Genomic DNA, 26661 nt, shown 5'->3' on the forward strand with positions numbered 1-26661 from the left:
GTATAGGGAGACCCGGGATGACCAGGTCTGTGGTGGGTTTATCTGCAACATCCCCATGCTGAGGAAGCCGGAAGTGCTGACCAAAGCTTGTTCGCGCGGGGGGGTCTCCCCTTCCTCCTGGAAAGGTGATGAGGTGGGCCCCCTTGTGTCAGACGTACCTCCACCAACACTATGCCAGGTTCTGACTGAGGGCTGGGGCGCAGCAACTCCCGAATTACAGTCTCCACTCCTGATCCCGCTCCCCCTCCTTGTGTCAATGGCCTTGTAGGAGCAGGTGGAAGCTCTGCCCCCACAAGACCATAGAGGAATCCCCAAATTGGGGATGAAACACGGAATATCTGGATCCTGGCCGAGTTTGTGGCTGTTCTGGCAGCCTCCCTCTGGATTTGTGGCAGATTTCATCTGTAACGGCAATCGATTATTGGCCCGAGTGTCTACAGGCTATTCAACCATTTGGGGCATCACAACTGAACCCAGTTCTGTCCTCATCCAATGTCCACATGTACATATTCCATCAGATGTCATTGGATAATGATTAGTACAGCTACAACAATGGCATCTACCCAACAATGTGGAAAATTGCCCAGGTATGACCTGTCCACAAAAAGCAGGACAAATCCAATCCGGCCAATTACCGTCCCATCGGCCTACTCTCAATCATCAGCAAAGTGATGGAAGGTGTCATCGACAGCGCTATCAAGCGGCACTTACTCACCAATAACCTGCTCACCAATGCTCAGTTTGGGTTCCACCAGGACCACTCGGCTCCAGACCTCATTACAGCCTTGGTCCAAACATGGACAAAAGAGTTGAATTCCAGAGGTGAGGTGAGAGTGACTGCCCATGATATCAAGGCAGCATTTGACCGAGTGTGGCACCAAGGAGCCCCAGTAAAATTGAAGTCAATGGGAATCAGGGGGAAAACTCTCCAGTGGCTGGAGTCATACCTCGCACAATGGAAGATGGTAGTGGTTGTTGGAGGCCAATCATCTCAGCCCCAGGACATTGCTGCAGGAGTTCCTCAGGGCAGTGTCCTGGGCCCAACCATCTTCAGCTGCTTCATCAATGACCTTCCCTCCATCATAAGGTCAGAAACGGGGATGTTTGCTGATGATTGCACAGTGTTCAGTTCCATTCGCAACCCCTCAGATAATGAAGCAGTCCGTGCCCGCATGCAGCAAGACCTGGACAACATCCAGGCTTGGGCTCATAAGTGGCAAGTAACATTCACGCCAGACAAGTGCCAGGCAATGACCATCTCCAACAAGAGAGAGTCTAACCACCTCCCCTTGACATTCAACGGCATTACCATCACTGAATCCCCCACCATCAACATCCTGGGGGTCACCATTGACCAGAAACATAACTGGACCAGCCATATAAATACTGTGGCTACAAGAGCAGGTCAGAGGCTGGGTATTCTGCAACGGGTGACTCACCTCCTGACTCCCCAAAGCCTTTCCACCATCTACAAGGCACAAGTCAGGAGTGTGATGGAATACTCTCCACTTGCCTGGATGAGTGCAGCTCCAACAACACTCAAGAAGCTCGACAACATCCAGGACAAAGCAGCCTACTTGATTGGCACCCCATCCACCACCCTAAACATTCACTCCCTTCACCACCGGCGCACTGTGGCTGCAGTGTGTACCATCCACAGGATGCACTGCAGCAACTCACCAAGGCTTCTTTGACAGCACCTCCCAAACCCGCGACCTCTAACATCTAGAAGGACAAGGCCAGCAGGCACATGGGAACAACACCACCTGCACGTTCCCCTCCAAGTCACACACCATCCCGACTTGGAAATATATCGGCGTTCCTTCATCGTCGCTGGGTCAAAATCCTGGAACTCCCTTCCTAACAGCACTATGGGAAAACCATCACCACACGGACTGCAGCGGTTCAAGAAGGCGGCTCACCACCACCTTCTCGAGGGCAATTAGGGATGGGCAATAAATGCTGGCCTTGCCAACGACGCCCACATCCCATGAATGAATTCAAAAAAAAGTAACAGGAACCCTGACTGATTTCCCTCCTCCAACACAGGGACCGAAAGCAAATTGTATCACACCTAACTGCACACTTGCTGAGATCAGCTAAATCAACAAACTAGGGATCAAACTTATGACTGATCCATGCTGGGCAGTGCACTGACTAACTGATTCTTCAATGGAGCAATTTTTTCTGGGTCAGCCAGGTCTGACACACATGGAAACCCAATCACCATCCTTAAGACGCTCCACTTAGGATTGCCGTGCATTAACTGTGCACACTTTACCCATAGTGACATACCCCTAAGCCCAGAGAACTTAAATTCAGTTTGGCAAGAGTCAAAGCTTAGGGACCTCCAGGTGTTTGCAGGGGTACTACTGGAGTTTCACTGAGAGGGTGTAGAACATTTTGAGGGGGAAAGGGGAACAGCCAGAAGTCATGTTCCATATGGGAACCAATGACATAGGAAGGAAAAGGGTTGAGGTCCTGCAGTCAGAGTTTCAGGAGCTAGAGAGGAAGTTAAGAAGATGGACCTCAAAGGTCGTAATCTCTGGATTACACGCAATGCCATGTGCTAATAAGTATAGGAATAGTAGGATAAGGCAGGTTAATGTGTGGCTGGAGAAATGGTGCAGGAGGAAGGGCTTCAGATTCCTGGGGTATTGGGACCAGTTCTGGGGCAGGAGGGATCAGTATACGCCGGACAGGATGCACCTCAACAGAACTGGGACCAATGTCCTCAGGGGGAGGTTCACTAGTGCCGTGGGGGAGGGCTTAAACTAATTTGGCAGGGGGAGGGGCACCAGAATAAAACATCAGAGAGGAGAAACAAGGTGCACAGAGGCCTAGGGGGGACAACTAGCACTAGAGTAAAGAATAGTTCAGAAATAGGAGGGATCAACCAGGGGGCAAATGCGAGGCGGACTAAGATGAGTTTGGAGTGCATGTTTGTAAATAAGGTTGGTGAGCTGCAGGCACAAGTCGCCACATGGAACTATGATGTAGCGACAATAACAGAGACCTGGCTCAATGAAGGGGAGGACTGGGTACTTAATATTCCTGGCTATGAGGTATTCAGGAAAGATAGGGAAGGAAAGAAAGGAGGGGATGGCAGTATTGATCAAAGAAGCTATTATAGAGATGATGTAGTTGAAGGGTCAAAGACAGAATCTATTTGGTTAGAATTAAGGAACAATAGAGGAGCTATTACGTCACTGGGTGTTTATAATAGGCTGCCAAATAGTGGGAAGGAGATAGAGGAGCAAATTTGCAGGCAAATTACAGAAAGATGCAAGAACTATAGTGTGGTGATAGTAACAGTGTAAAGGGCAAAGAGGGAGAGGAATTCCTGAAATGTGTACAAGGGAACATTCTTGATCAGTGCATTTCCAGCCCAACGAGGAAGGAAGCAGTGCTGGATCTACTTCTGGGAATGAAATGGGGCAAATGGAGCATGTTTCAGTGGGGGAGCATTTGGGGAACAATGATCATAATATCATTAGTTTTAGAATAGTTATGGAAAAGGACAAGGAACAGTCAAGCGTAAAAATACTTAACTGGAGGAGGGCAAATTTCACTGAGTTAAAAAGGGATCTTGGTCAGATGGATAGGAATCAAAAATTGGTAAGCAAAACAGTAACTGAACAATGGGAGGCCTTCAAGGAGGAGATGGTTCAGGTACAGAGCAGACACATTCCCATAAGGGGGAAAGGAAGGACATCCAAAACTAGAGATCCCTGGATTACTAAAGATATTGAGATTAAAATGAAACTGAAGAAGGAGGCTTATGACAAATTTAAGGTTCATAATACAGTAGAAGACCATGCTAAATACAGAGAGTACAGAGGAGATCTAAAAAAGGGAATAAGAGGGGTAAAGAGAGAATATGAGAATAGATTAGTAGCTACTGTAAAAGGGAACCCAAAAATCTTTTATAAACATATATATAATAAAAAGGAAGTCAAAGGAAAGGTGGGGCCAATTAGGGACAAAAATGGAGATCTTCTTGTGGAGGCAAAGGGCATGGCTGAGGTACTAAATTAATACTACACATCGGTCTTCTAGAAAAGAGGATACTGCCAATGTAGCAGTAAAGGAAGTAGTAGCGATATTGGATAGGATACAAAAAGATAAAGAGGAGGTACTTAAAAGGTTGGCAGTTCTCAAAGAAGAAAAGTCACCTGGTCCAGATGGGATACATCCTAGGCTACTGAGGGAAAAAAGGGTAGAAATTGCAGAGGTTCTGGCCATAATCTTCCAATCCTCCTTAGATATGGGGGCACTACCAGTCCCCAGAGGACTGGAAGATGCAAATTTTACACCCCGTACAAAAAAGGGGAGAGGGATAAACCCGACAATTACAGGCAAGTCAGCCTAATGTCAGTGAAAGGGAAACTTTTAAGGACACTAATGTGGGACAAAATTAATTGGCACTTGGAAATGTATGGGCTAATAAATGAAAATCAGCACCGATTTATTAAAGGAAAATCCTGTTTGAGTTTTTTGATGACGTAATGGAGAGGGTTGATGACAGTAGCGCAGTTGATGTTGTGTATATGGACTTTCAAAAGGCATTTGATAAAGTACTATATAATAGACTTGCAACCAAATTAAAGCCCGTGGGATTAAAGGGACAGTGGCAGCATGGAATCAAAATTGGCTCAGAGACAGAAAGCAGAGAGTAGTGGTGAACGGTTGTTTTTCAAACTGGAGGGAAGTATACAGTGGTGTTTCCCCAGGGGTCAGTATTAGAACCACTGCTCTTTTTGATATATATTAATGACTTGGACTCGGATATATAGAATGTAATTTCAAAGTTTGCAGATGGCACGAAACTTGGATGTAGAAAACAATGTGGAGGTTGGTAACAGCCTTCAGGAGGACATTGACAGACTGGTGAAATGGGCAGACACATTGCAGATAAAATTTAACGCAGAGAAGTGTGAAGGGATACATTTTGGTAGGAAGAATGAGAAGAGGCAATACAAACTAAATGGTATAATTTTAAAGGGGGTACAGGAACAGTAAACATTTCTTTACGCAGAGAGTTGTTATGATCTAGAATGCATTGCCTGAAAGGGTATTGGAAGCAGATTCAATAACAACTTTCAAAAGGGTATTGGATAAATACTTGAAGGGAAAAAATTTACATGGCTATGGGGAAAGAGCAGGGGAGTGGGACTAATTGGACAGCTCTTTCAAAGAGCCGGCACAGACACGATGGGCCAAATGGTCTCCTTCTGTGCTGTAACATACTATGTTAAAGTTGTGCAGCTTACCAGTACAGATCACTAGTAAGCTTCATGCTGCTTGTCTAGCCATTAGGGCATTGGCTTGCAGATTTATCTGAAGCCAAATAGGAAGAATCACAGTGCTAAGTGAAAGTCTATCCCTTTAGGTCAATCATCAACAGTGCCCTGGAGTATTGCGGAGATTCCTGGTTCAGGTTTACTCGACTCAGTTTTAATCTCTCTCACCATCAAATGTGTCATCTTGTATCACCCCAAAGAGACCCACTTACCTCCCCCTCTTCCCCCAACCCACAAGGAGAATAGTCATTAGTTTGTCATGTTACACCTGACAAACACAGGCTTGATGCCTCTCTGGATGGGCAGTGAGTCCTCGGAACTCCTCCCAAGCAGCACAGTGAACAAAACAACCCACCGTAAAATGTGCGGGTACATTAGAGTAACAATGAAAAGAATTCATGACAGTTTTTTTTCAGTAATTAGTTCTGTTTTAGATTCAAAGGGCCAATTTTATCTTAGCCAAATCAGCATTAACAAGACGCTGGCAGCCTCAAAATGGGGTTGGTAAATTTACTGCCCTGTTAATGCCAACACTCTGGCCACCACCGTTTTTAATGGGGTCGACCGCTATGTCCTATTAACATGCAAATCGGGGTTCTATGACATTCATTGGAGACAGTTAGATGGAATGTGTGCCATTTATGCTCTGACCAGTTTGACTGGCAGAACAGCAAAAGAGGACCAAAAAAGGTAAGTTTTAAATTATTTTTGAGTGACCAGGAGGAGCTGGAGTGCTTTATTAAGCTATAAAATGGTTTCCTGCAGTACACATGTCACAGAAGTTACACACAACCAGTATTTCAGTGATTTAAAACAGGACTTACAAGACGGTCGTTTAGCATGACTTGAAAGGGATGATTTTGAACAGCAAATCATGGGAAGCATACTCACAATTTCCTGATATACACGCACAGGGCCAGAGTTCCTGGACCAGGAATGTGCTTTTGGGAAATCAGAACTAAAATGTTCACCTATCTTTTTCTTTCTTTTGCTGACTGACCTGCTGTGCATCCCATCTTTTTCTGCTTTTTACTTCAGCTTCCTATCGTGGGTTTCTTCTTATACCTCTGGAACTTCAGTGAACTACTATGAGGGAAATCAACTCAAAATTAGAAGATCAAATGTTAGCTATATTGTAATAACATTGTAGGGTTGATTTTCAATAAATAATCAGACAACATGACCTGGGAAAGGCACCTAAAATTAAGTACTTGGCAGAGGAAAAAAACATGCATAACATAAATTCTATTTGGAAAATCTCCTTAAAACATTCATTCTCTCCAATTGCTTAATTTATGTTGCACAAATCCCTTGTCTGTAGTTACAACCATGATATTAATAGCATCTGGGCATAACAAATATATTTTTGCCTTTCTATGATTGTTTCTGATCTGCCTTTTATTTTCACTCATGTTTGCTTTGGCCAACAAATTCTGAAGTAACTTGGTCATAAGTTTCAACCAGTTTTTAAAATTAAGTAAGAAGAAAAAAAGAATCAGTGGAGATAATTTTAAACTCACTCTGCCCCGTGGGAACAGAGCAGTAATGGCCCAAAAATGGCAGTACTACACCTACTGCCCCATTCTCGTTCCATTCCCGCTGACCTCCATTTTGTTTGGGGCCTTCATTAAGGTGGCCTAGGTGCCCGCCTGAAGCAGGCAGGAGCCTCATTTAAGTATTACATCAAGATCCTATGACATCAATAGGACCCCAGCACCATTTTCATTTGAAAAAGCGGAAGTAGCGTGCAGTGAAGCCACCCAGTACTACGAGAGATACAAGCATGAAATGGCATTTGGAAATGCTATTTAATGGGACATTCACCTGGAAGTACTGAGATCATTGGAATCTGTTTTCAATTCACCTTGCTGGATTTCTTCACAGGGTTTTCCATTGTAATTTGCTGATTTTCTGTTTTCTTCTGCTTCTAAACCTTCAAGAAGTCCAGAGAGGGACTGCACAGTGCTAAAGATGGGAGTCACCCTGACCACTCTATTCTGGTCAAAGGAAGAGGAGCAAAAGGAACAGCAGCAGGTCAGGGAACCTCAAGGAGCTGCAGTTGGGTCTCTGAGGAAGCCACATACACGGAGGGCTGCTCACAGGCATCCTTAGCCTGCTCATAGGGTCTATAGGCCCAGAGTCTGTTACCTCCAGTTTTCTGAGAAGCAGTGCTTCAGGGGGCTGCACTTCTCCAGAGCGGCTGTCACAAATCTGTGCAGCCTCTTACAGCAAACCCTGCAACCCACTCTTCCAGGGCCATGCATTGCCTGTGGCAATGAAAGTAACAATGGCCCTTAATTTTTTCCCCTTGAGCTCTTTCCAGACTGCAGCAGGTGACATCAGTCACAATGGTCAATCTGCAGTCCATGCATGCATCAAACAGATCACTTTGCCAAGGACAATGATTTTATAACATTTCCCATGGTTGCCAGCAGTCAGCAGGAAAGGACTGTAGGCATTGCTGACATAGCAGACTTCCCACAATTTCAGGCTGCACCAATGTAGACAGAGGGGCCTTTCCCAATAGGCAGCAGCCTCCATGAACAGAAAAGGCTTCCATTCCATTAATGATCAGCTAGTGAATGATCACCACCAGCACACCATGCAGGTCTATGCCCAATTTCCTGGCAGTTATTATGATGCTGCATACTGCACAAGTCCACCATTCCCCCACTCTTTGACCCAGCTCAGCATGTCAGAAGCTGGCTGCTTGGGGACATCTGGCTGACAAAACCTCTACAAAACCTATGCTCGCCTTCTGAACGTAGATACAACCAGAGCCATGGAACCTTTACAGCCATCATGAAGCACACCACTGGCCTGCACAACAAAGCTTTCGCTGCCTGGACAGGTCTGGGAGCTTTCTGCGGTATAGGCCACAGAGAGTCTCCTGAATTGTAGTCGTCTGGTACATTCTGCACAACTTTGCTGTGCAACGGAGACAGTACATGGAGCCTGCACAGCAAGAAGACCTTCCGCAATTTGATGAGACTCTAGCGTCAGCGATGATGAAGCAGAAGCAGGAAGGTGACAGCACCAGCCTGCAGGCAGAGCTCTTCACCAACAGTTGACTGACCAATGCATCAGTTGATCTGCTCCTTCCCCCTACCTCACCCATCCACCCTCACATTAACAGTTACCAACATCATCTCTACCAGTCCCATTATCTTTCAATAAAGAACTTCCAATCTCTGATCAACATTGATATACAGGATACTTGACATTGCAGGCTGAGTAGCTACTATGGAACCACACTGTAGACAAAGTCGGAAAGTCAAAAGCTGTGATTTTTTATTGGCTGACAGAAGAGCCATAACATAATATTTTCACTCGTGTTAATCCATAGTGTTGTCATCCTGAGAGAGTAACATGTGCCACTTTGTTGCGCCACTGCCACTCCCATGGGGCTGTGGCTGATCATCCCCACTGATATTTTATTTTTATTCGTTCACGGGATGTGAGCATCGCTGGCAAGGCCAGCATTTATTGCCCATCCCTGATATGAACGAGAGTGGACTGTAACAGATCTGTGTCGTGATTGAAGCCCCTATCAATGTGTTCCCCAAGGATATTGAAGGTGTTGGAGATGGTGGAGCCCAGAGCCTGAATGACATCAGTTTGAGCGTCTATCAAAGCAGCAAGAGCTGATGTCACAGACTCTTGTTTTGAAGGCCTGGTTATAATGTCCATAGAGATGACCACTTGTAGAGTAGACTGCAAAGTGTTGATGCCCTGCGACAGAACACCAACAAAACGGAAGCAGACTCCTCCATACTCTTAGACATAGTGCGGCAGTTTTCTTTTGTAGGCGGGGTCCCTGAAGTCAGCATCTCTCTCCTCCTTAACAGTGTTATGAGCCGAGCTTGTCCTCCAACAAGCCATTTCCTGGGCTTCCTTACCACTAGCCCCTCTCCTACTCACCTGTTTTCTGTCATTCAGCATGTCAGACCCCTCTAACACACTAACTATCCCTATCAGGGTGGTGATTTCTATGCTAGAGCTTGGGAGGGATGGAGCGAATTTTCCATGCTTCTTTGGGAGGATTGTCTCCCTCCAAGCCTGCAGGGTCCAGGTCTTCAGGTGAATCGTAAAAAGAGGAGAGCAACAAGGGTCAGCATGGCACGGAAAAGTTCGGCAGTCGCAGATGATTGGCCGCATGGATTGCCACGCTGCCTGTATGTGTGATTGTTTGAGGAAAGGTATAGTATTAGGCAGACACCCTACTGAGCATGGCCTCACCTTCACCAACACTCCTTCTGGATGAGGAACTGGATGGGGATTTTTATTTTCATTCTCGAACATGGGTGTCACTGGCAAGGCTGGCATTTATTGCCCATTCCTAGTCGCCCTTGAGAAGGTGGTGATGGGCCTTCTTCTTGAACCCTGCAGTCTGTGTGGTGAAGGTTCTTCCACAATGCTGTCAGGTAAGGAGTTCCAGGATTTTGACCCCAGTGACAATGATGGAACGGCGATATATGTCCAAGTCAGGATGGTGTGTGACTAGGGGGGGAACTTGGAGGTGTTGTATTCCCATGTACCTGCTGCCCTTGTCCTTCTTGGTGGTGAAGGTCGCAGGTTTGGGAGGTGCTGCCGAAGAAGCCATGGCAAGTAGTTGCAGTGCATCCTGTAGCATGTACACACTGCAGCCATAGTATGCCAGTGGTGGAGGGAGTGGATGTTTACACTGGTGGATGAAGCGCCGATCAAGTGGACTGTTTTGTCCTGGATGGTGTCGAGCTTCTTCAGTATTGTTGCAGATGCACTCATCAAAGCAAGTGGAGGGTATTCCATCACACCCCTGACTTGTGCCTTGTAGGTGATGAAGAGGCTTTGGGGAGTTAGGAGGTGAGCTACTCACCACAGACCTCCTCTAGTGGCATTTATGTGGCTGGTCCTATTGAGTTTCTAGTCAATGGTGACATACAAGGTGTTGATGGCAGGGGACTGAGTGATGGAAATGCCAATGAATGTCAGGTGTAGGTGGTTAGACTCTCTCTTGTTGGAGATGGTCATTGCCTGGCACTTGTGTGATGCAAATGTTATTTGCCACTTATCAGCCCAAGCCTGGGTGTTGTTCAGGTCATGCTGCATGTGGGCTGCTTCATTATCTGAGGGATGCCGAATAGAGCTGAACACTGCAATCATCAGCGAACTGTCTTACTTCTGACATTATGATGGAGGGAAGGTCATTGATGAAGTATCTGTTTGTAGTTGGGCCTAGGATGCTGCCCTGAGGAACTCCTGCAGCGATATCCTGGGATGATAAGCCTCCAACAACCACAACCATCTTCCTTTGTGCTAGGTATAACTTCAGCCACTGGAGAGTTTTCCCGCAGATTCCCATTGTCTTCAGTTTTACACAGGCTCCTGGGTGCTGGAGCCTTCGCCCCAGTTCTGGACCTCTCCCAGTTGGTGTGAGCTAGTTTCTCCTGCAGAAAGAGAGGAAGTGATTTCATGTGTCATTATTGTAAAGGGTTGTGCAGATTTGTGAGGCAGCTTCATAGAGTGTACATGCTGCAAGGGAGAAGCAACAAGTTAGTGAGTGGGAGGCGGTCATGTGAAGGAAACTGGCTCCAGTGTGAAATGTGAAAGCAGTCAGCACAAGAGTTGCTACCAGGTCACAGCAGAATGCTGTTGTGCCAGTTGTGAGGGCAGTAGCAACAGGTGAGTTTATAACTGGAATGAGAAGGAGAATCGGTACAGTGTCCCCCTGTGATTAGTGGAGAAGCATGAGGAGCGGGGAAGGAAGTGTTTGGAGTGCTGGGGTGGGAGAGGTGGGGAGAGGCGGAAGTGCGGTCGCCAGGTCTAATGCGGAGAAACAGAGATAGGAAAACATCATTCTCACCCTTGCTGACCAGGTAAGGTCGTTGAAGTGCGTGCAGCACTGACCCCTTGTCCTGGGACGATGCTGTGGGCATTGACATTGTCTACCACCTTCCTCCAGGCTTGCTGCAGCATCTGCTTAGACACACTGCTGCCATGCTAGGGGAATAGGATCTGCCTCCGTGCCCTCGCCTGCTCCACAAGCATCTCCACCGCTGCGTTGGAGAATCAAGGTGCTTTTGCCTGCAATGTGTTCTCTTCAAAAACCTCCCAGTAGCAGCACTGATTTATGTAGATTTGAATGACACCTCACCTTAAGGTATTCACTCTTTAAGTAGGTGCCGTGCCTGCCATAGATCCTGCCCTCCAATTGGATGGGCTGTCCATCACCACTGGAAACGGGTGAGCTGACCACTAACGAGGTGTAAATGAGGCCCGTTCATCAAGATGATTCGGGCTTCAGACCTATGACATTGGGTGAGTGGCACCCACCTGAAAACCACCCGCAGTGAAAATCTACCCAAGTGGCACTTTCAAGTTGTCACCTTGCCTACAGATCTGTAAAATCTGTACTTTTATTATTAAGCTAAAGCATGAGGAAAACATTATTTTGGAAGTAGCTCAAGGGGCAATAAACTATATTTGCACAGAAATAATCCTGGAGATTTGCAAAATACTGCTTGCACTCTCTTTTGTCAAACACCTTGTAAAATTAAACATTAGTGGGACCGGAAATACGGTATAGACAAAAATTCATTCCATCTATCATGTGGACCGAAATGCACATCACCAATATATTTAAACAAAGGAAAGAATATTGCACATCATACTTTCACTTATATGCCAGAAAAACAAAACTGTATGAATAATTTAAAATCTTTGTGGACAAAATCACACAATAATTCATCTATAATGTATATTGAAAAAAAATGAAAGATATCTTGTAGGAAATAAATAATTATTAAAATGACCAGGTTTTTCATGTACCGTTAAATGGATGCATTGCACAAAACATAACAGAAGATTGTATTGTTCAAATTAAAGGGAATGCATCACCAATAATGTCCTTTTTTAAAAAAAAATCCAACAGTTAAAACAGATGGATTCTTGAATGGCCAGAAGGAGCATTCATGCTTCTGGCTCCAATAAAATATATTTTTTTAAATATTACCTTTTCCCGAGCAGCCTGCAGCAGTCTGGTTAGGTCGCTCAACGCCTGGTACAAAGGAGTGAGTGTGCATGCTGTATGCTCCGCCCATTGGTACCTAAAAATTACGTCCTATGTACGTCATAGTACCCCGATTTGCTTTCTGTGCCTGGGCCACAGCCTCTCTGGACCCAACACAAAATGGCAGCTGGTGGGTCGGGTGCATAATTGGGGAGGTAAACTTGGCACTGCAATTTTGAAGCCACAACTGTCCCATTTACACTGGATGCAGTGAGTTAAAGTTGACCCCCTTGTGTGTAATATAGAAAAATCTTTGGAAATGGCAATTATTTTTATGAACTTACCACAAGATGGTTGGCTTCTCAGTGGGGATGTCATTTGTGTTGCATTTTGAAAGCTTAGCATTGAAATGTAACTAGGCAAGTTTTCAGTTCTCCCCCATTGTTCACTGAAAGCTATGAACATCCTGGAGTATTTATTTAAGCAGAATCAGATGAAGCAAAAAATAAATATAATGTTATCAAATGTTCTTTCATATTCCTGTCATACTGTGAAACCTCTCAAAATTTTGAGTGTTTTAAAATTGTTGCTTCCTTTTATAAACAGCTTAGAGTCTTCAAACTAGCAAAGAACTGGAAAACGTTAAACATATTGATCAACATTATATTCAAATCATTAAAAGAAATGGGAAATCTGACACTTATAGTCATCATCGTCATTTATATATTCACTGTAATAGGAATGCAACTTGTTGGGCATGATTATGAAAATAAAGTAAGTACATTATAAAATCTTACTTTTGGTTGTTTATTAAACTAGGTAATCACTCTGATTCTAACAGTATAAATGTATCTATTCCATTATTACATGCTATAAATTTACCAAGCTTTAATTAACAATGCATCCCAATAATGTGATTTTGTGATATATGATAATGGGCCCAGTATTGCTGCTCTAGAGGTGCTCCATGTGCCTATAGTGGAGAGAGCTGACCTCATAAAGCTCCCTCAAGTGAACACCTCACGGTGCCCTGTGTTACCCACTCCTACACAAATACACCCAATCGGGGGCTAGTTAATTAGTTGCAGGAGGTAGTACTTAGCGAAGCACAGAGCATGATAGAGGAGGAGGAGGAGGAATGATACCAAGGCTTCCAGAATGATACCGGGGCTTAGAGGGTTAAATTATGAGGACAGCTTGCATAAACTTGGCTAGTATACCCTTGAGTATACAAGATCGAGGGATGATCTGATCAAGGTGTGTGAAACATTAAAAGGATTTGATGGGGTAGATACAGATAAATTATTTCCTCTGGTGGGGGAAATCAAGAACAAGGGGACATAATTTTAAAATTAGAGCTAGGCCATTTAGAAGTGAAATCAGGAAGCACTTTTTCACACAAAGGGTAGTAGAAACCTGGAATCTTTCCCCCAAAAGGCTGTGGATGCTGGGTCAATTGGAGCTTTCAAGACTGGCTCAGATTGCTCATGGAGCCACCGGAGTTTCAGCTCCCCGGTTCAGCAAGATGTCCGCTAGTGCTCATTGAAGGGTCCGGGCAGGCACAGCAGATGCACCACCAACTTTGTGTCTGTTTTGGGCGTATGTTTAAAATCACTCCCATGTGCAATGGAAGCACAGCAGACTTCAGTGCCCAATAATAGGGGTCACCCTTGCCCGATGCACATCAGCCATATGGGTGCCAAACATTGTATTATTGGAGCCCCGTGTGTCTTTTTTTCCCCATTTTCTCTCCTTCTCTCCTCAAATAACTGGCTCTTGCTGCATACAGTTCCACAGGTGTCGGCAAACCTCCAGTACCTCAGCCAAGTGACCATTCATCGCGTGTTAACCTAGACAGCAAGTATCAACAGGATATTTGACTGTAAATAGGCTGACAATAAATTTGAAAATGTGCTAAAAAAAACTAAAATGATTATATCATATCTCAAAGTTGAATATTCATATTGGTCAGTGACTCTTATGAAGCAAATAGCATTGGAAGTAGCGAGAGACTGTTAATTATAATACTTAACTACCTCATAAAGGATTTTCAAAGTGATAGCCAGTCACTTCTGGTGAGGGGCAGCCCACAGCACAATCTCGGAGTACTTGTAACAATCTTCATTAAAATATAAAAGATCATAGCCTAGAAATTACCGTTGGTGATATTAGCAGACAAATGCTTAACATGCTTGTATATCTACTGTTGTATTAAGAGACGTTAGTCTGCTTATTTTAAATGAGTCACTACCTCCAGTAAAATAGAGTACAGAGGAATGTTACATAAACATGCTATACGTTCATCCACCAGTATTACCAAGACTAATTCCCAGGCTAATAACAATTGTTAACAGAATACAGAGTGGAAATCAGCAATGGCTCCATATTTTCTATGGGTGATAAAGAAGTTCATTACTCATTGTGTGGCTTCAACGCTCTGGATATATCAAATCTTTCTCACTCATGGAATAAGTTGGGTATTCCACTGTTCCCCACTCTACACCTTTTATTCATCTGCTTTGTTTTACATCATCCCATGTTTTTCATCTGACATTATGTTATGTTATGTTATGTTATGTTATAGGAGGCATTTGCTGGCAATGAAATACCAAGATGGAATTTCAGAGGCTTTTACAATTCCTTCATAATGGTGTTTCGAATTTTATGTGGGGAATGGATAGAACCATTATATGACTGTATGCGCTGCTCAAAGATGTACTTTTGTCTCCCGCTGTTCTTGCTAACATACATAGCTGGAAACTTTCTGGTAAGAGCACATAATGTGTGGCCTCAGACTATATCAAATCTGTTGTTTCTTAGCATGATATTCTTAAGACATGAGTATTTTCAAAGGAAGAGGAATATGCTAAAAACATACATTGTAATGCAAAATATATATTTTCATTATAGTAAACTAACAACAGCTAACTTTAGCATTTTTAAATGCTAAAGTATGGTATGGTACCTTGCATGATGTGGTATTCATACTATTCTTTATCATTCAGAAATCTGATCTACAGTTAACTGTGGTTATTTTTCTATATTGAAAATGCATATTTTGCATTGCATATGTTTTAAAATAAGAAGACTATATAATGAGTCTATTATGATCCATTGTCTGAGGAAGTCTTGCATCCAGTCAGCAGTTGTACTTTGTTATGGGTCTAGAAACGTTGAGAGCTTGTCCAATAACATTATGTGGGACATCAAGAGAATCATTCTCGATTATAATATTGAGAGTATCACAATGTGGCTGAAGTCAGTGTTGTGACTATAGAATAAGTTCTTGTGACGAAGATGTTTCTCATTCACTATCATTTCCATTAACCGTGCCCAGTTAAATTGGCCCGTGGGACTTACCCACGCTGATCCCGCTGTCTTCCCGCTGGTTCTGATCTTAACCTGTCACCCGACATCCCACACCCGCCAGCTGCCGCTTCCCACTGGTATCAGGCGAGTGGCCTCGAGTAAATTGGCTGCGTATTTTCCCTCCATTGGGCACTTCTTCTAACAAAGCAGATTAGATGAAATCGATACCGCCATGTCATCAGCTGTTCTTTTTAACCTGCATCTTGCCTGCATCATTGGTTAGAAATATTGCTGAATCATTGATGAGATTAGCAGTTGTTATTGGGGGGGTAATTTTAACTTTTATCAGCAGGCAAAAAACGGGCGACAGCGAGTCAACAGCCCGCTTCAAAACTCACTCGATTTTTAAAGAGATCCCGAGTTCGAAGAAATTCGGGCGAGATGTAAAATGGGCTGACAACTCGCTATCACCCATTTTTCATCCAATAATAAAAGTTTAAAATTACCCCTAAGGTGTGAATCTGATCCCTTCCCATGTTAAACTCAATTAGGAAGATTTCCTTTTTGCACAATGTGAAACAAATTGTAAACCCTTTTGTAAAGAATGGATTTACACATAGTACACAGAGGAAATCTTTCTCCACATTTACCACCTACCACTCAGTTCACAAGGACAGTCAAAATAGTCAGGGGAGCAGCTAATTTCTTGGGCAGGGGCTTTGAGAACCCAAACACCACGAAAAAAAGGCTTTTGGAAGAGATGTCAAATTTGGTTGCGCCTCATCTTAATTCAGCAAACTAAGTTTTACACTTTAATAGACTTTTCAAAGCCGATTTTAACCGTGCCCAGTTAAATTGGTGTGGAGATGCCGGTGATGGACTGGGGTTGACAATTGTAAACAATTTTACAACACCAAGTTATAGTCCAGCAATTTTATTTTAAATTCACAAGCTTTCGGAGATTTTCTCCTTCCTCAGGCAAATGTTTCAAGAGCTCCTTGAAGCCTACGCATTTATACATATAGAACAATACATGGTGTTTACAGACTGCCCCTGCAACTGCCCGTTGCCAAGGCAATCACCGTGTTCAGACAGAGAGGTGTCACCTGCAGAACCCCCGAATACACATTCAACAAAAAAACAAACAGGGAAAAAAAACAGAGAAAAAAAAACACAGAGAGAGGCAGAAACATCCGGAAGGCAGAGAGAGCCAGCAAATGACCCATTATATTAAAAACAGATAACATTTGTTCGATGGTGGGGTAACGTGTAGCGTGACATGAACCCAAGATCCCGGTTGAGGCCGTCCTCATAGGTGCGGAACTTGGCTATCAATTTCTGCTCGACGATTTTGCGTTGTCGTGTGTCTCGAAGGCCGCCTTGGAGTACGCTTACCCGAAGGTCGGTGGATGAATGTCCATGACTGCTGAAGTGTTCCCCGACTGGGAGGGAACCCTCCTGTTTGGCCCATGGGACTTACCCAAACTGATTCTGCTGCCTTTCCGCTGGTTCTGATCTTAACCTGTCACCCGACATCACGTACCCGCCAGCTGCCGCTTCCCACCGGTATCAGGCGAGTGGCCTCGAGTAAATTGGCTGCATATTTTCCCTCCATTGGGCACTTCTTCTAACAAAGCAGATTAGATGAAATCAATGCCACCATGTTATCAGCTGTTCTTTTTAACCTGCATCTTGCCTGCATTGTTGGTTAGACATATTGCTGAATATTATTTTTGTAATTTTTACCACTAATAATGATTTTAAATTCCCTCTATTAAATTCCCTTCTGCAGGTGTTAAACTTGTTCTTGGCTCTTCTTCTCAATTTCTTTTCTGGAGATACGCTAACTGCAAATTCAAAGGAAGAAAAGGCATCTCCATATAAAGATTATATCAAGAACATCCTACTTTTGTTAACATGCCGAAAACCAATTAAACCATTTTTGGGCAAAATACAACCTGATGAGAAAAAGGATGCTTCAGAAATGGGCAGTGTTCACCCTTCGAATGAAGTCCCTTTGTCAGACAGCAATACGAGAAGGCAAATGAGTAAGAGTTAGAGTTATGTATGTCAGCATTTCAGCACAAATCAAATTATACTCTTTTTACTTTTAATCAGCTTCCTTGGTGTTGTGGAAGCATGGCAAATATATTTTAAATTTATTCATTATAATGCAAAAGGTTAGAAATTACCATTAGTGATATTAGTGAACAAACTTTTAATTTGTTTTCATTCCTTTGTTCACTAATTCAATGGTGATGTTAATTAATATCTCAGTTGAAATAGCAGAGGAAATGTCTTACAAATGTGCCCGATAAAATCACCCATAATAATTTCTAACCTAATGATTTTACCTAATAGTTACACATTTAGTCATTTTTCTTAATATATTCTAATATACTTCGAGTCGGCTTTGGAGATACCACTGAGGACTATATGACTGTTTTTATGGCAAAAAAATGGCAAAAAAAAAGAAAATTTGCAATTGTTTCAGAAAATGTAGAACCATGCTGTCCTCTCATGCTGACTGTGGCACAGTATTAACATAATGCCAGAAGTGCAGACTTATACATACTGCTAGTGATAGTATCTGCATTTTGCTATTTCAAGATTGCTTTAATACTCAATTTTAAAATTAATGTTGGCATTTATAACATCCATTTGAAAAATGTCAAAAAAAGTTACCAAATTAATGTGATACATTATTACTTGTCAAAAAATGACAATTCATGCAAGATAGTTAGAAATTAACTTTTTTCTATAACATTGTACATTCCATTATGCTTAGCTAGTTGATTAATTAATGATAGTAGCTAGATTGCTTGGTAATAAATAGCCAAAACACAACAACAAAAACTTGCATTTATATAGCGCCTTGAACATTGTAAAATGTCCCAAGGCATTTCACAGGAGGGTTATCAAATAAAATTTGACTCCGAGCCACACAAGGAGATATTAGGATGTGACCAAAAGCTTGGTCAAAGAGGTAGGTTTTAAGGAGCGTTTTAATGGAGGAGAGAGAGGTAGAGAGGCAGAGAAGTTTAGGGAGGGAATTCCAGAGCTTAGGGCCTAGGCAACCAAAGGGACAACCACCAATGTTGGAGCAATGAAAATCGGGGATTCACAAGACGCCAGAATTGGAGGAGCACAGAGATCTCGGAGGATTGTAGGGCTGGAGGAGGATACAGACATTGGGAGGGGTGAGGTCATGGAGGGATTTGAAAACAAGGATGAGAATTTTAAAATCGAGGCATTGCCGGACCGGGAGCCAATGAAGGTTAGTGAGCACAGGGGTGATGGGTGAACGGCACTTGATGCGAGTTAGGATACGGGCAGCAGAGTTTTGGATGAGCTCAAGTTTATGGAGGGTGCAAGGTGGGAGGAGGCCAGGAGAACATTGGAATAATCGAGTCTAGCGGTAACAAAAACATGAATGAGGGTTTCAAAAGCAGATGAGCTGAGGCAGGTGCGGAGACAGGTGATGTTACGGAGGTGGATGTCTGCGGTCTTGTGATGGAGCGGATATGTGGTATGAAACTCGTCTCAGGGTCAAATAAGACGCCAAGTTTGTGAACGGTTTGGGATGAGGTATGGAGTCGGTGCCTAGGGAACGGAGTTTGTGGCGGGGACTGAAAACAACGGCTTCGGTCTTCCCAATATTTAGTTGGAGGAAATTTCTGCTCATCCAATACTGGAAGTTGGATAAGCAGCATGACAAATCAGAGGCAGTGGAGGGGTTGAGTGAGGTGGTGGTGAGGTAGAGTTGGGTGTCGTCAGCGTTCATGTGGAACTTGACGTCGTGTTTTCGGATGATATCGCCAAGGTGCAGCATGTAGATGAGAAATAGGAGGGGGCCAAGGATAGATCCTTGGGGGACTCCAGAGATAACAGTGCGGGAACAGGAAAAGAAGCTTTTGTAGGTGATTCTCTGGCTACGACTAGATAGACAGGAATGGAACCAGGCGAGGGCATTCCCACCGATGGAGGAGAGGCGATGGAGGAGGATGGTGTGGTCAACCATGTCAAAGGCTGCAGACAGGTCAAGAAGGATGAGGAGGGATAGTTTACCACGGTCACAGTCACATAGGATGTCATTTGTGACTTTGTTAAGGGCTGTTTCGGTGCTGTGGCAGGGGTGGAAACCTGATTGGAAGGATTCTAACATGGAGTTGCGGGATCGATGGACACAGTTTTGGGAGGTGACAACACGTTCAAGGACTTTGGAGAAGAAAGTGAGGTTGGAGATGGGGTGGTAGTTTGCAAGGACAGAGGGGTCAAGGGTAGGTTTTTTAAGGAGGGGGGGTGATGACGGCAGATTTGAAGGGGAGGGGGGCAGTACCTGAGGAGAGGGAACCGTTAACAAAATTAGCTAACATGGGCTCAAGGTGAGCTCGGAGAAGGCATGAGGGGAGATAGGAGAGAAACTAGAGAACGATGTGAGTTCAGAGCTAGGGCAGGAGGGAACCTTAGACGAAGTTTGGCTTGGTGGGCTAGGGGAAGGAAGGGAAGCAGCAGAGGCAGCTGAATGGATGGTCTCGATCTTAGTGACAAAGAAGTCCATGAGCTCTTCACACTTATTGTTAGAGGTGAGGGTGGAGGGGGCAGGGAAGAGGGATTTAAGAAGATGGCTTGTAGTGGATAAGAGAAGCTGGATGTTATCTTTGCATTCCAGGATGATCCTGGAGTAGTGAACAGTTTTGGCAGAGGACAGCAGGACCCGATTGTGCATTTATGGTCCAGCCAGATCTGGCAATGAATGGCTAAACCAGTTGTCCGCCATAAACATACAAGTCGGCATCCCTTGGACTTAAGGGAGCAGAGATGAGGGCCGTACCCGGGTTAATGACCAGGGTGAGAGAGAGTAATGGTTTTAATGGGGACAAGGGCATCAAAGGTGGAGGTGAGGGAGTGATTGAGAAGCTGCAGAAATGTTGTGGTGAATGGAGGGCCAAAGGCTAGACAGTTGGGAATTTGAAAGAGGCATTGTAAGTGACTTGGAGAAGAGTTTTTTCCAGGGACGGAGACAGAAGGAAGTGGGATTGGGAGGGGGAAGGGAGATGAGAGTGGAGAGGGATACAAGGAAGTGATCAGAGATGGCCTTATCTGGGATTGACACAATGGGAATAGAGAGGCCACGTGAGATGGCAAGGTCGACGAGGTAGGTGAGTTTATATGGAGGGAAAAATTAAGGGACAACAGGAAAGCAGTGGACTTGGAAGAGAGAGGGCATGATGAGATGAGATAGAGGTTGAAATCACCAAAGATGAGAAGTTGCTCAATGCAGAGGCTAAGGGAGGAAAGCAGTGAGGCTATTTCAGTGAGGTACGTGGCATGGTTCTTGGGTGGGCAGTAGAAAATGAGGATTTTAAAGCAGAAGCAAGAATAGCACCTAGCGGGTGCACTGGATAGGATGGTCGGTGAGAGAGTAGGATGGGGCAGTTGAGGTTTCTGTTTGTGAGGAGGCAGCGATGAGTGCCTCGACCTGCCCTTCGGAGAATGCCAAGAGAGGCACAAAGGGAAGCTGTAGGCTTTTCCAAGTGGGTGTCAAGCCTGGGATGACAACAGGAGATTGAAGAGTCAAGGAGAGGGGAAGGTTTGGAGTAGGGATTTGGGGGGACAATCTACCTGAGAGGGGAGAAATGAAAGGAGGCATGATGACAGGAGAGAGGGGTCTAGGAGGGGTAAAGAGAAAAGAAGAAAGAAAGGGAAATAGATGTAATGGGTTCGGGTTTGAAGCAGCAGCCAAAACGTATATGCGAATGGACACAGGGAAATTCGAATTATATAGGCATGGTTACATAGTAAGATTAGGATGGATATGTCCTGGTAATAAACGGAGAATAGAGAGGAGACACAGGAGGGAGTCCAAAGTTAAAGTCAGCAGTACCGTGGTGGAATAAGGTTAATGTAGATAGGGTGGACTCAGCTTGAAGCTTCAACGAACTGATGTCCAGGTTCGGAGACAGGCATGGAGGGCGAGTGAGTCCAGAAGCTATTTGAATGGACTGCTGGAGGTATTTCCGTGGAAATGAAGAGCCAGGAGGGTGTGGGCAGAAAAACTGAGGCAAAAATTGGATGTCATTATAAGATCCAGAAGCGGCGGAAAAATGGACTTCAGCCCTAGAGAGTGAATTTCTGGCTGGGACCCACACAGCAGCAAAATAAAGCTGAAAAACCAATAGGACCAGTAGGACAGTCATAAGCTCAGCAGGTAACAGCAGCAGTGGGGGAGAAGAACACTGAAAACAATTAAGGAATCTTTGCTTAGAAAGTAAACAACAAACAATTTGACATAGAAATTACACCACTTATATGCAGTCCAATTATTAAAAATTACTCATGTCAAACATTTTGACCGGAATAATGTGACAAAGTCTGAATATCTGTATGTGCCCCTGATGTCAAATTCTTTTCAGGGATTATCTGACATTTAACAACATAAGAACATAAGAGATAGGAGCAGGAGTAGGCGATCCGACCCCTCGAACCTGCTCCGCCATTCAACAAGATCATGGCTGATCTTCTACCTCAACTCCATTTTCCTGCACTAGCCCCATATCCCTTGATGCCTTTAATATCTAGAAATCTATCAATCTCTGTTTTGAATGTACTTTATGACTGAGTCTCCACAGCCCTCTGGGGTAGAGAATTCCAAAGGTTCACCACCTGCTGAGTGAAGAAATTTCTCCTCATCTCAGTCTTAAATGGCCTAACCTTTATTCTGAGACTGTGACCCCTGTTTCTAGATTCCCCAGCCAGGGGAAACATCTTCCTTGCATCTACCCTGTCGAGCCCTGTAAGAATTTTGTATTTTTCAATGAGATCACCCCTCATTCATCCAAACTCTAGAGAATACAGGCCTAGTCCACTCAATCTCTCCTCAGACGACAATCCCGCCTTCCCAGGAATCAGTCTGGTGAACCTTCATTGCACTCCCTCTATGGCAAGTATATCTTTTCTTAGGTAAGGAGGCCAAAATTGTACACAGTACAATTGTACAGGTGCAGTCTCACCAAGGCCCTATATAATTGCAGTAAGACATCTTTACTCCTGTATTTAAATCCTCTTCAAATAAAGGCCAACCTACCATTTGCCTTCCTAATTGCTTGCTGCACCTGCATGTTAGCTTTCAGTGACTCATGTACAAAGACACCCAAGTCCCTTTGAACATCAACATTTCCTATCTTTTACCATTTAAAAAATACTCCGCATTTCTGTTTTTCCTACCAAAGTGGATAACTTCACATTTTTCCACATTATATTCCATCTGCCATGTTCTTGCCCAATCACTTAGCCTGTCTATATCCCCTTGAAGCCTCTTTGCATTCTCCTCATAACTCACATTCCCACCTAGTTTTGTGTCATCAGCAAACTTGGAAATATTACATTTGGTCCCCTCATCTGAATCATTGATATAGATTGTGAATAGCTGGGGCCCAAGCACTGATCCCTGCGGTATACCACTAGTCACAGTCTGCCAACCTGAAAAAGACCCATTTATTCCTACTCTCTGTTTTCTGTCTGTTAACCAATTCTCAATCCATACCAGTATATTACCCCCAATTCCATGTGTTGTAACTTTGTTCACCAACCGCCTGTGTGGGATCTTATCAAAAGCCTTCTGAAAATCCAAATACACCACATCCACTGTTTCCCCCTTATCTATTCTACTAGTTACATCCTCAAAGAACTCCAATAGATTTGTCAAACATGATTTCCCTTTCATAAATCCATGTTGACTCTGCCAAATCCTATTATTATTTTCGAAGTGTTCCTGTTATCACATCCTTTTTAATAGATTCTAGCATTTTCCCTACTACTGATGTCAGGCTAACAGGTCTGTAGTTCCCTGTTTTCTCTCTCCTTCCTTTCTTAAATAGTGGGTTTACATTTGCCACCCTCCAATCTGCAGGAACCATTCCAGAATCTATAGAATTTTGGAAGATGACAACCAATGCATCCACTATCTCTATAGTCACCTCTTTCAAAACCCTGGGATGTAGATCATCAGGTCCTTGGGATTTATCGACTTTCAGTCCCATTAATTTTTATCGTACTATTTTTTTTACTAATATTAATTTCTTTCAGTTCCTCATTCTCACCAGACCCTTGGTTCCCTAGTATTTCTGGGAGTTTTTTTGTGTCTTCTTCCCTGAAGATAGACACAAAGTATTTGTTTAATTTCTCTGCCATTTCCTTATTCCCCATTATAAATTCTCCCGTCCCTGTCTGTAAAGGAACCACATTTGCCTTTGCCAGTCTTTTCCTTTTTACATACCTATAGAAGCTTTGGCTGTCCGTTTTTATGTTTCTCGCTAGTTTACTCTCATATTCTATTTTCCCTTTCTTTATCAATTTCTTGGTTTCCCCCTTTGCTGAATTCTAAAATGCTCCCAATCCTCAGACTTACTGCTTTTTCTGGCAACTTTATATGCCTCTTCCTTTGATTTAATACTATCTTTAATTTCTCTTGTTATCCACGGTTGGACCACTTTTCCTGTTGGGTTTTTGTGCCTTAAAGGAATATATATTTGTTGCAAATTATGTATTAATTCTTTAAATGCTAGCCATTGCCCGTCTACCATCATACCTTTTAATGTAGTTCCCCAATCAGCCACAGCCAACTTGCACCTCATACCTTCGTAGTTTCCTGTGTTTAGATTTAAGACCCCAGTTTCACATTGAACTACATCACTTTCAAACTTAATGAAGAATTCTATCATAATATGGTCACTCTTCCCTAAGGGCTCCTTTACAACAAGATTATTAATTAACCCTTTCTCATTGCACAATACTAGATCTAAAATAGCCTGTTCCCTAGTTGGTTCAATCAGAAACCATTCTGATCAAAAATCAGTAAACAGTACAGCAAATCTGAATCAAATTTTTAGTGAGGTGAAACAAAAAGATTCATTCAACATTGAGCAATAAATTTGGAGTTTTGGCATATTCAAGCAAAAACAACTATTGTCGAGCTATTTCATTGAATTATTTTCTCTATTATATTGTATTATTTTTGCACTAGACACAAAGTGGGAGTTCTAAATTTCAGGAATTGATTTGAAGATTGCAGTTTGCAGCACTTGCATTTCATAGAAGTGTTGGAATAAAGAATTTCAGTTACAATATGGTCCTCATTAGAACACTTTCCGTTGGCTCTTAAATGACGCACAAGAGTATATTGCATTTTTAAGGAAGAAATGTCCTGCCTTTCTCTACTTGCTCCTGTTTGCCACTGTACTATCAGTCTCAAAAATAGAGAGACTACCACTTTATCACATTTCCCTTTAGGACTCCCAACGCCATTCACTGAGACCGATTTTAAGTGCCGCCGCCTGGCATAAACAAAGCAATAGAAGTCTGAAAGTGGCATTGGGTGACTTAATGCCCCATTTACACTGGTACTCCAGCCACTGCCATCTTAGATAGGATCCTGAGATGGGCAGCTGAAGGACCCACCTGTTTCAGGCAGGTGGCCACTTGTAATATGCAAATCGGAGTCCTATGGCATACATAGGACCTCAATTACAATTTTGAGGTACAAATGGACGGAGCATGCATCGCACAAGCTCCACTCATTTATACTGGCATTGAGCAGCCTAACCCCCACTGGTCCTTAAAGTAACTACTGGAGGCTGCTCAGAAAAAGGCTACAGTTTCTTTCTTATTTTTATTTTTGTAGAGCTAGGAAGAGCAGGAGTGCAGGAGAGCATTCCTGCTCCCCCTGCTCCTACAAAAAAAACTCTGCGCACTGCTGCTCATTGCAAGGCCTTCCTCTGGGATTCACACCCCCCCAAACTCTGCATAGGAGCCAGCCAATTCCCCACCCTCCCCAACTGATGTGTTGCCTGGGAGTGCTGGTTTGGTGCTGGCAGCTCACCGGTTGCATGTAAAGGAGGCGCCGGCTTCAAAATAGCTCGAGACCCACGGCGATTACAATGGGCAGACAGCAGTCGTGCTCTGCCCACCAACCACCCATTATGCAATTCTAGTAGAAATTGCCCCCACTGTAACCACCAAGAGTGCAAACAAATGACAGGGAGACCACCCCCTCTATCCTCTGTCCAACTTTCATTCCCTTTGGCTGGGATATCTTGAGGTTTCCACTTGATGCCTCCCAAGGATTACATGGCTGAGACTGAGGGCTCAGCATTTGGGAGTCACAGATAGAAATCCACAACCAAACTTTTCATGCTACAGAGTGTTGGATCTCCAACACATCCCAGTCCACGACTCCCTCTGTAATTGTTATTTTGTGCCCACCGGGTGCAAGTTAAACCATCTTCAGAGCTGCAGTTGCCTTATACTGGATTGTTCTTTTAACCCCCTCTTTTGTGAGCACAGTTCCAATTCTGGGAGCAGTACAGGGTTATTTCCACTGGTATTGGTGTTATACAAATACTAATGTAATTCTGTTTTAAAGCGAAAGGATTTGTTATTGATAAAACTTTTACTGAGTGGAAATTTTTAAGACTGTTGACTTCAAATTCAACTTCTGTTATACAAATATAGACCTGATGATACCCCACAATAAGAAAACTATGCTTCTGTTTCATAACTGTATCATTTGAAACTATCTGTTCTTTCTTGTAGACATGGAAAAGGAAGTAAAATCATCAAGCACTGTCGAACCAACAGCATTGCCAACATTCTCCCGTGGTGGTGTACTCCCTCCAATAGGCACAGCCAAAAGGGAAGTGCCTACTGTCAGCGCACTGTGTGATCCAGCTATAAGTGGGCGGAAGTATGAAAATGGATCAGCGGTCTTGATGGTAACACGTGACTGCAACTCTACCCATTATGTGGACTTAGTTTCTAGTTTTATAGTCACCAGGCCCAAAATTCTACTGCGGCTGCTCCTCCAGTGGTGAAGTAAGCTGTGGCCATCATCCCATATTGCGAGGGCGGGGTCATTTTTATGGTCGGAGAAAATCTAAAAGGGCACTTCAGCATTTCCCGCCCCAATAAATCCTTGTAAGGCCCTTCTGAACCAAAGATAAAAATAAACTTTGGAATCTTCAACTTCCTCCTGACAGGAGGTAATTGATCTCCTTCATC

The 26661-nt window shown here is 43.7% G+C and overlaps 1 protein-coding gene across 1 annotated transcript in view; it reads left to right on the forward strand.

Annotated features, from left to right (window-relative positions):
• LOC137332157 (sodium channel protein type 4 subunit alpha-like) overlaps nucleotides 1–26661 on the forward strand; it is a 160618-nt gene that overhangs the window by 39301 nt on the left and 94656 nt on the right. Inside the window, exons 10-12 of the mRNA XM_067996231.1 lie at nucleotides 12901–13068; nucleotides 17396–17651; nucleotides 26197–26375. Of these exons, the coding sequence (XP_067852332.1) occupies nucleotides 12901–13068; nucleotides 17396–17651; nucleotides 26197–26375 (603 nt within the window). The remainder of the gene's footprint in view (nucleotides 1–12900; nucleotides 13069–17395; nucleotides 17652–26196; nucleotides 26376–26661) is intronic.

This window comes from Heptranchias perlo, chromosome 1, assembly GCF_035084215.1.
Source record: "Heptranchias perlo isolate sHepPer1 chromosome 1, sHepPer1.hap1, whole genome shotgun sequence".
NCBI classification, from domain to species: Eukaryota; Metazoa; Chordata; class Chondrichthyes; order Hexanchiformes; family Hexanchidae; genus Heptranchias; species Heptranchias perlo.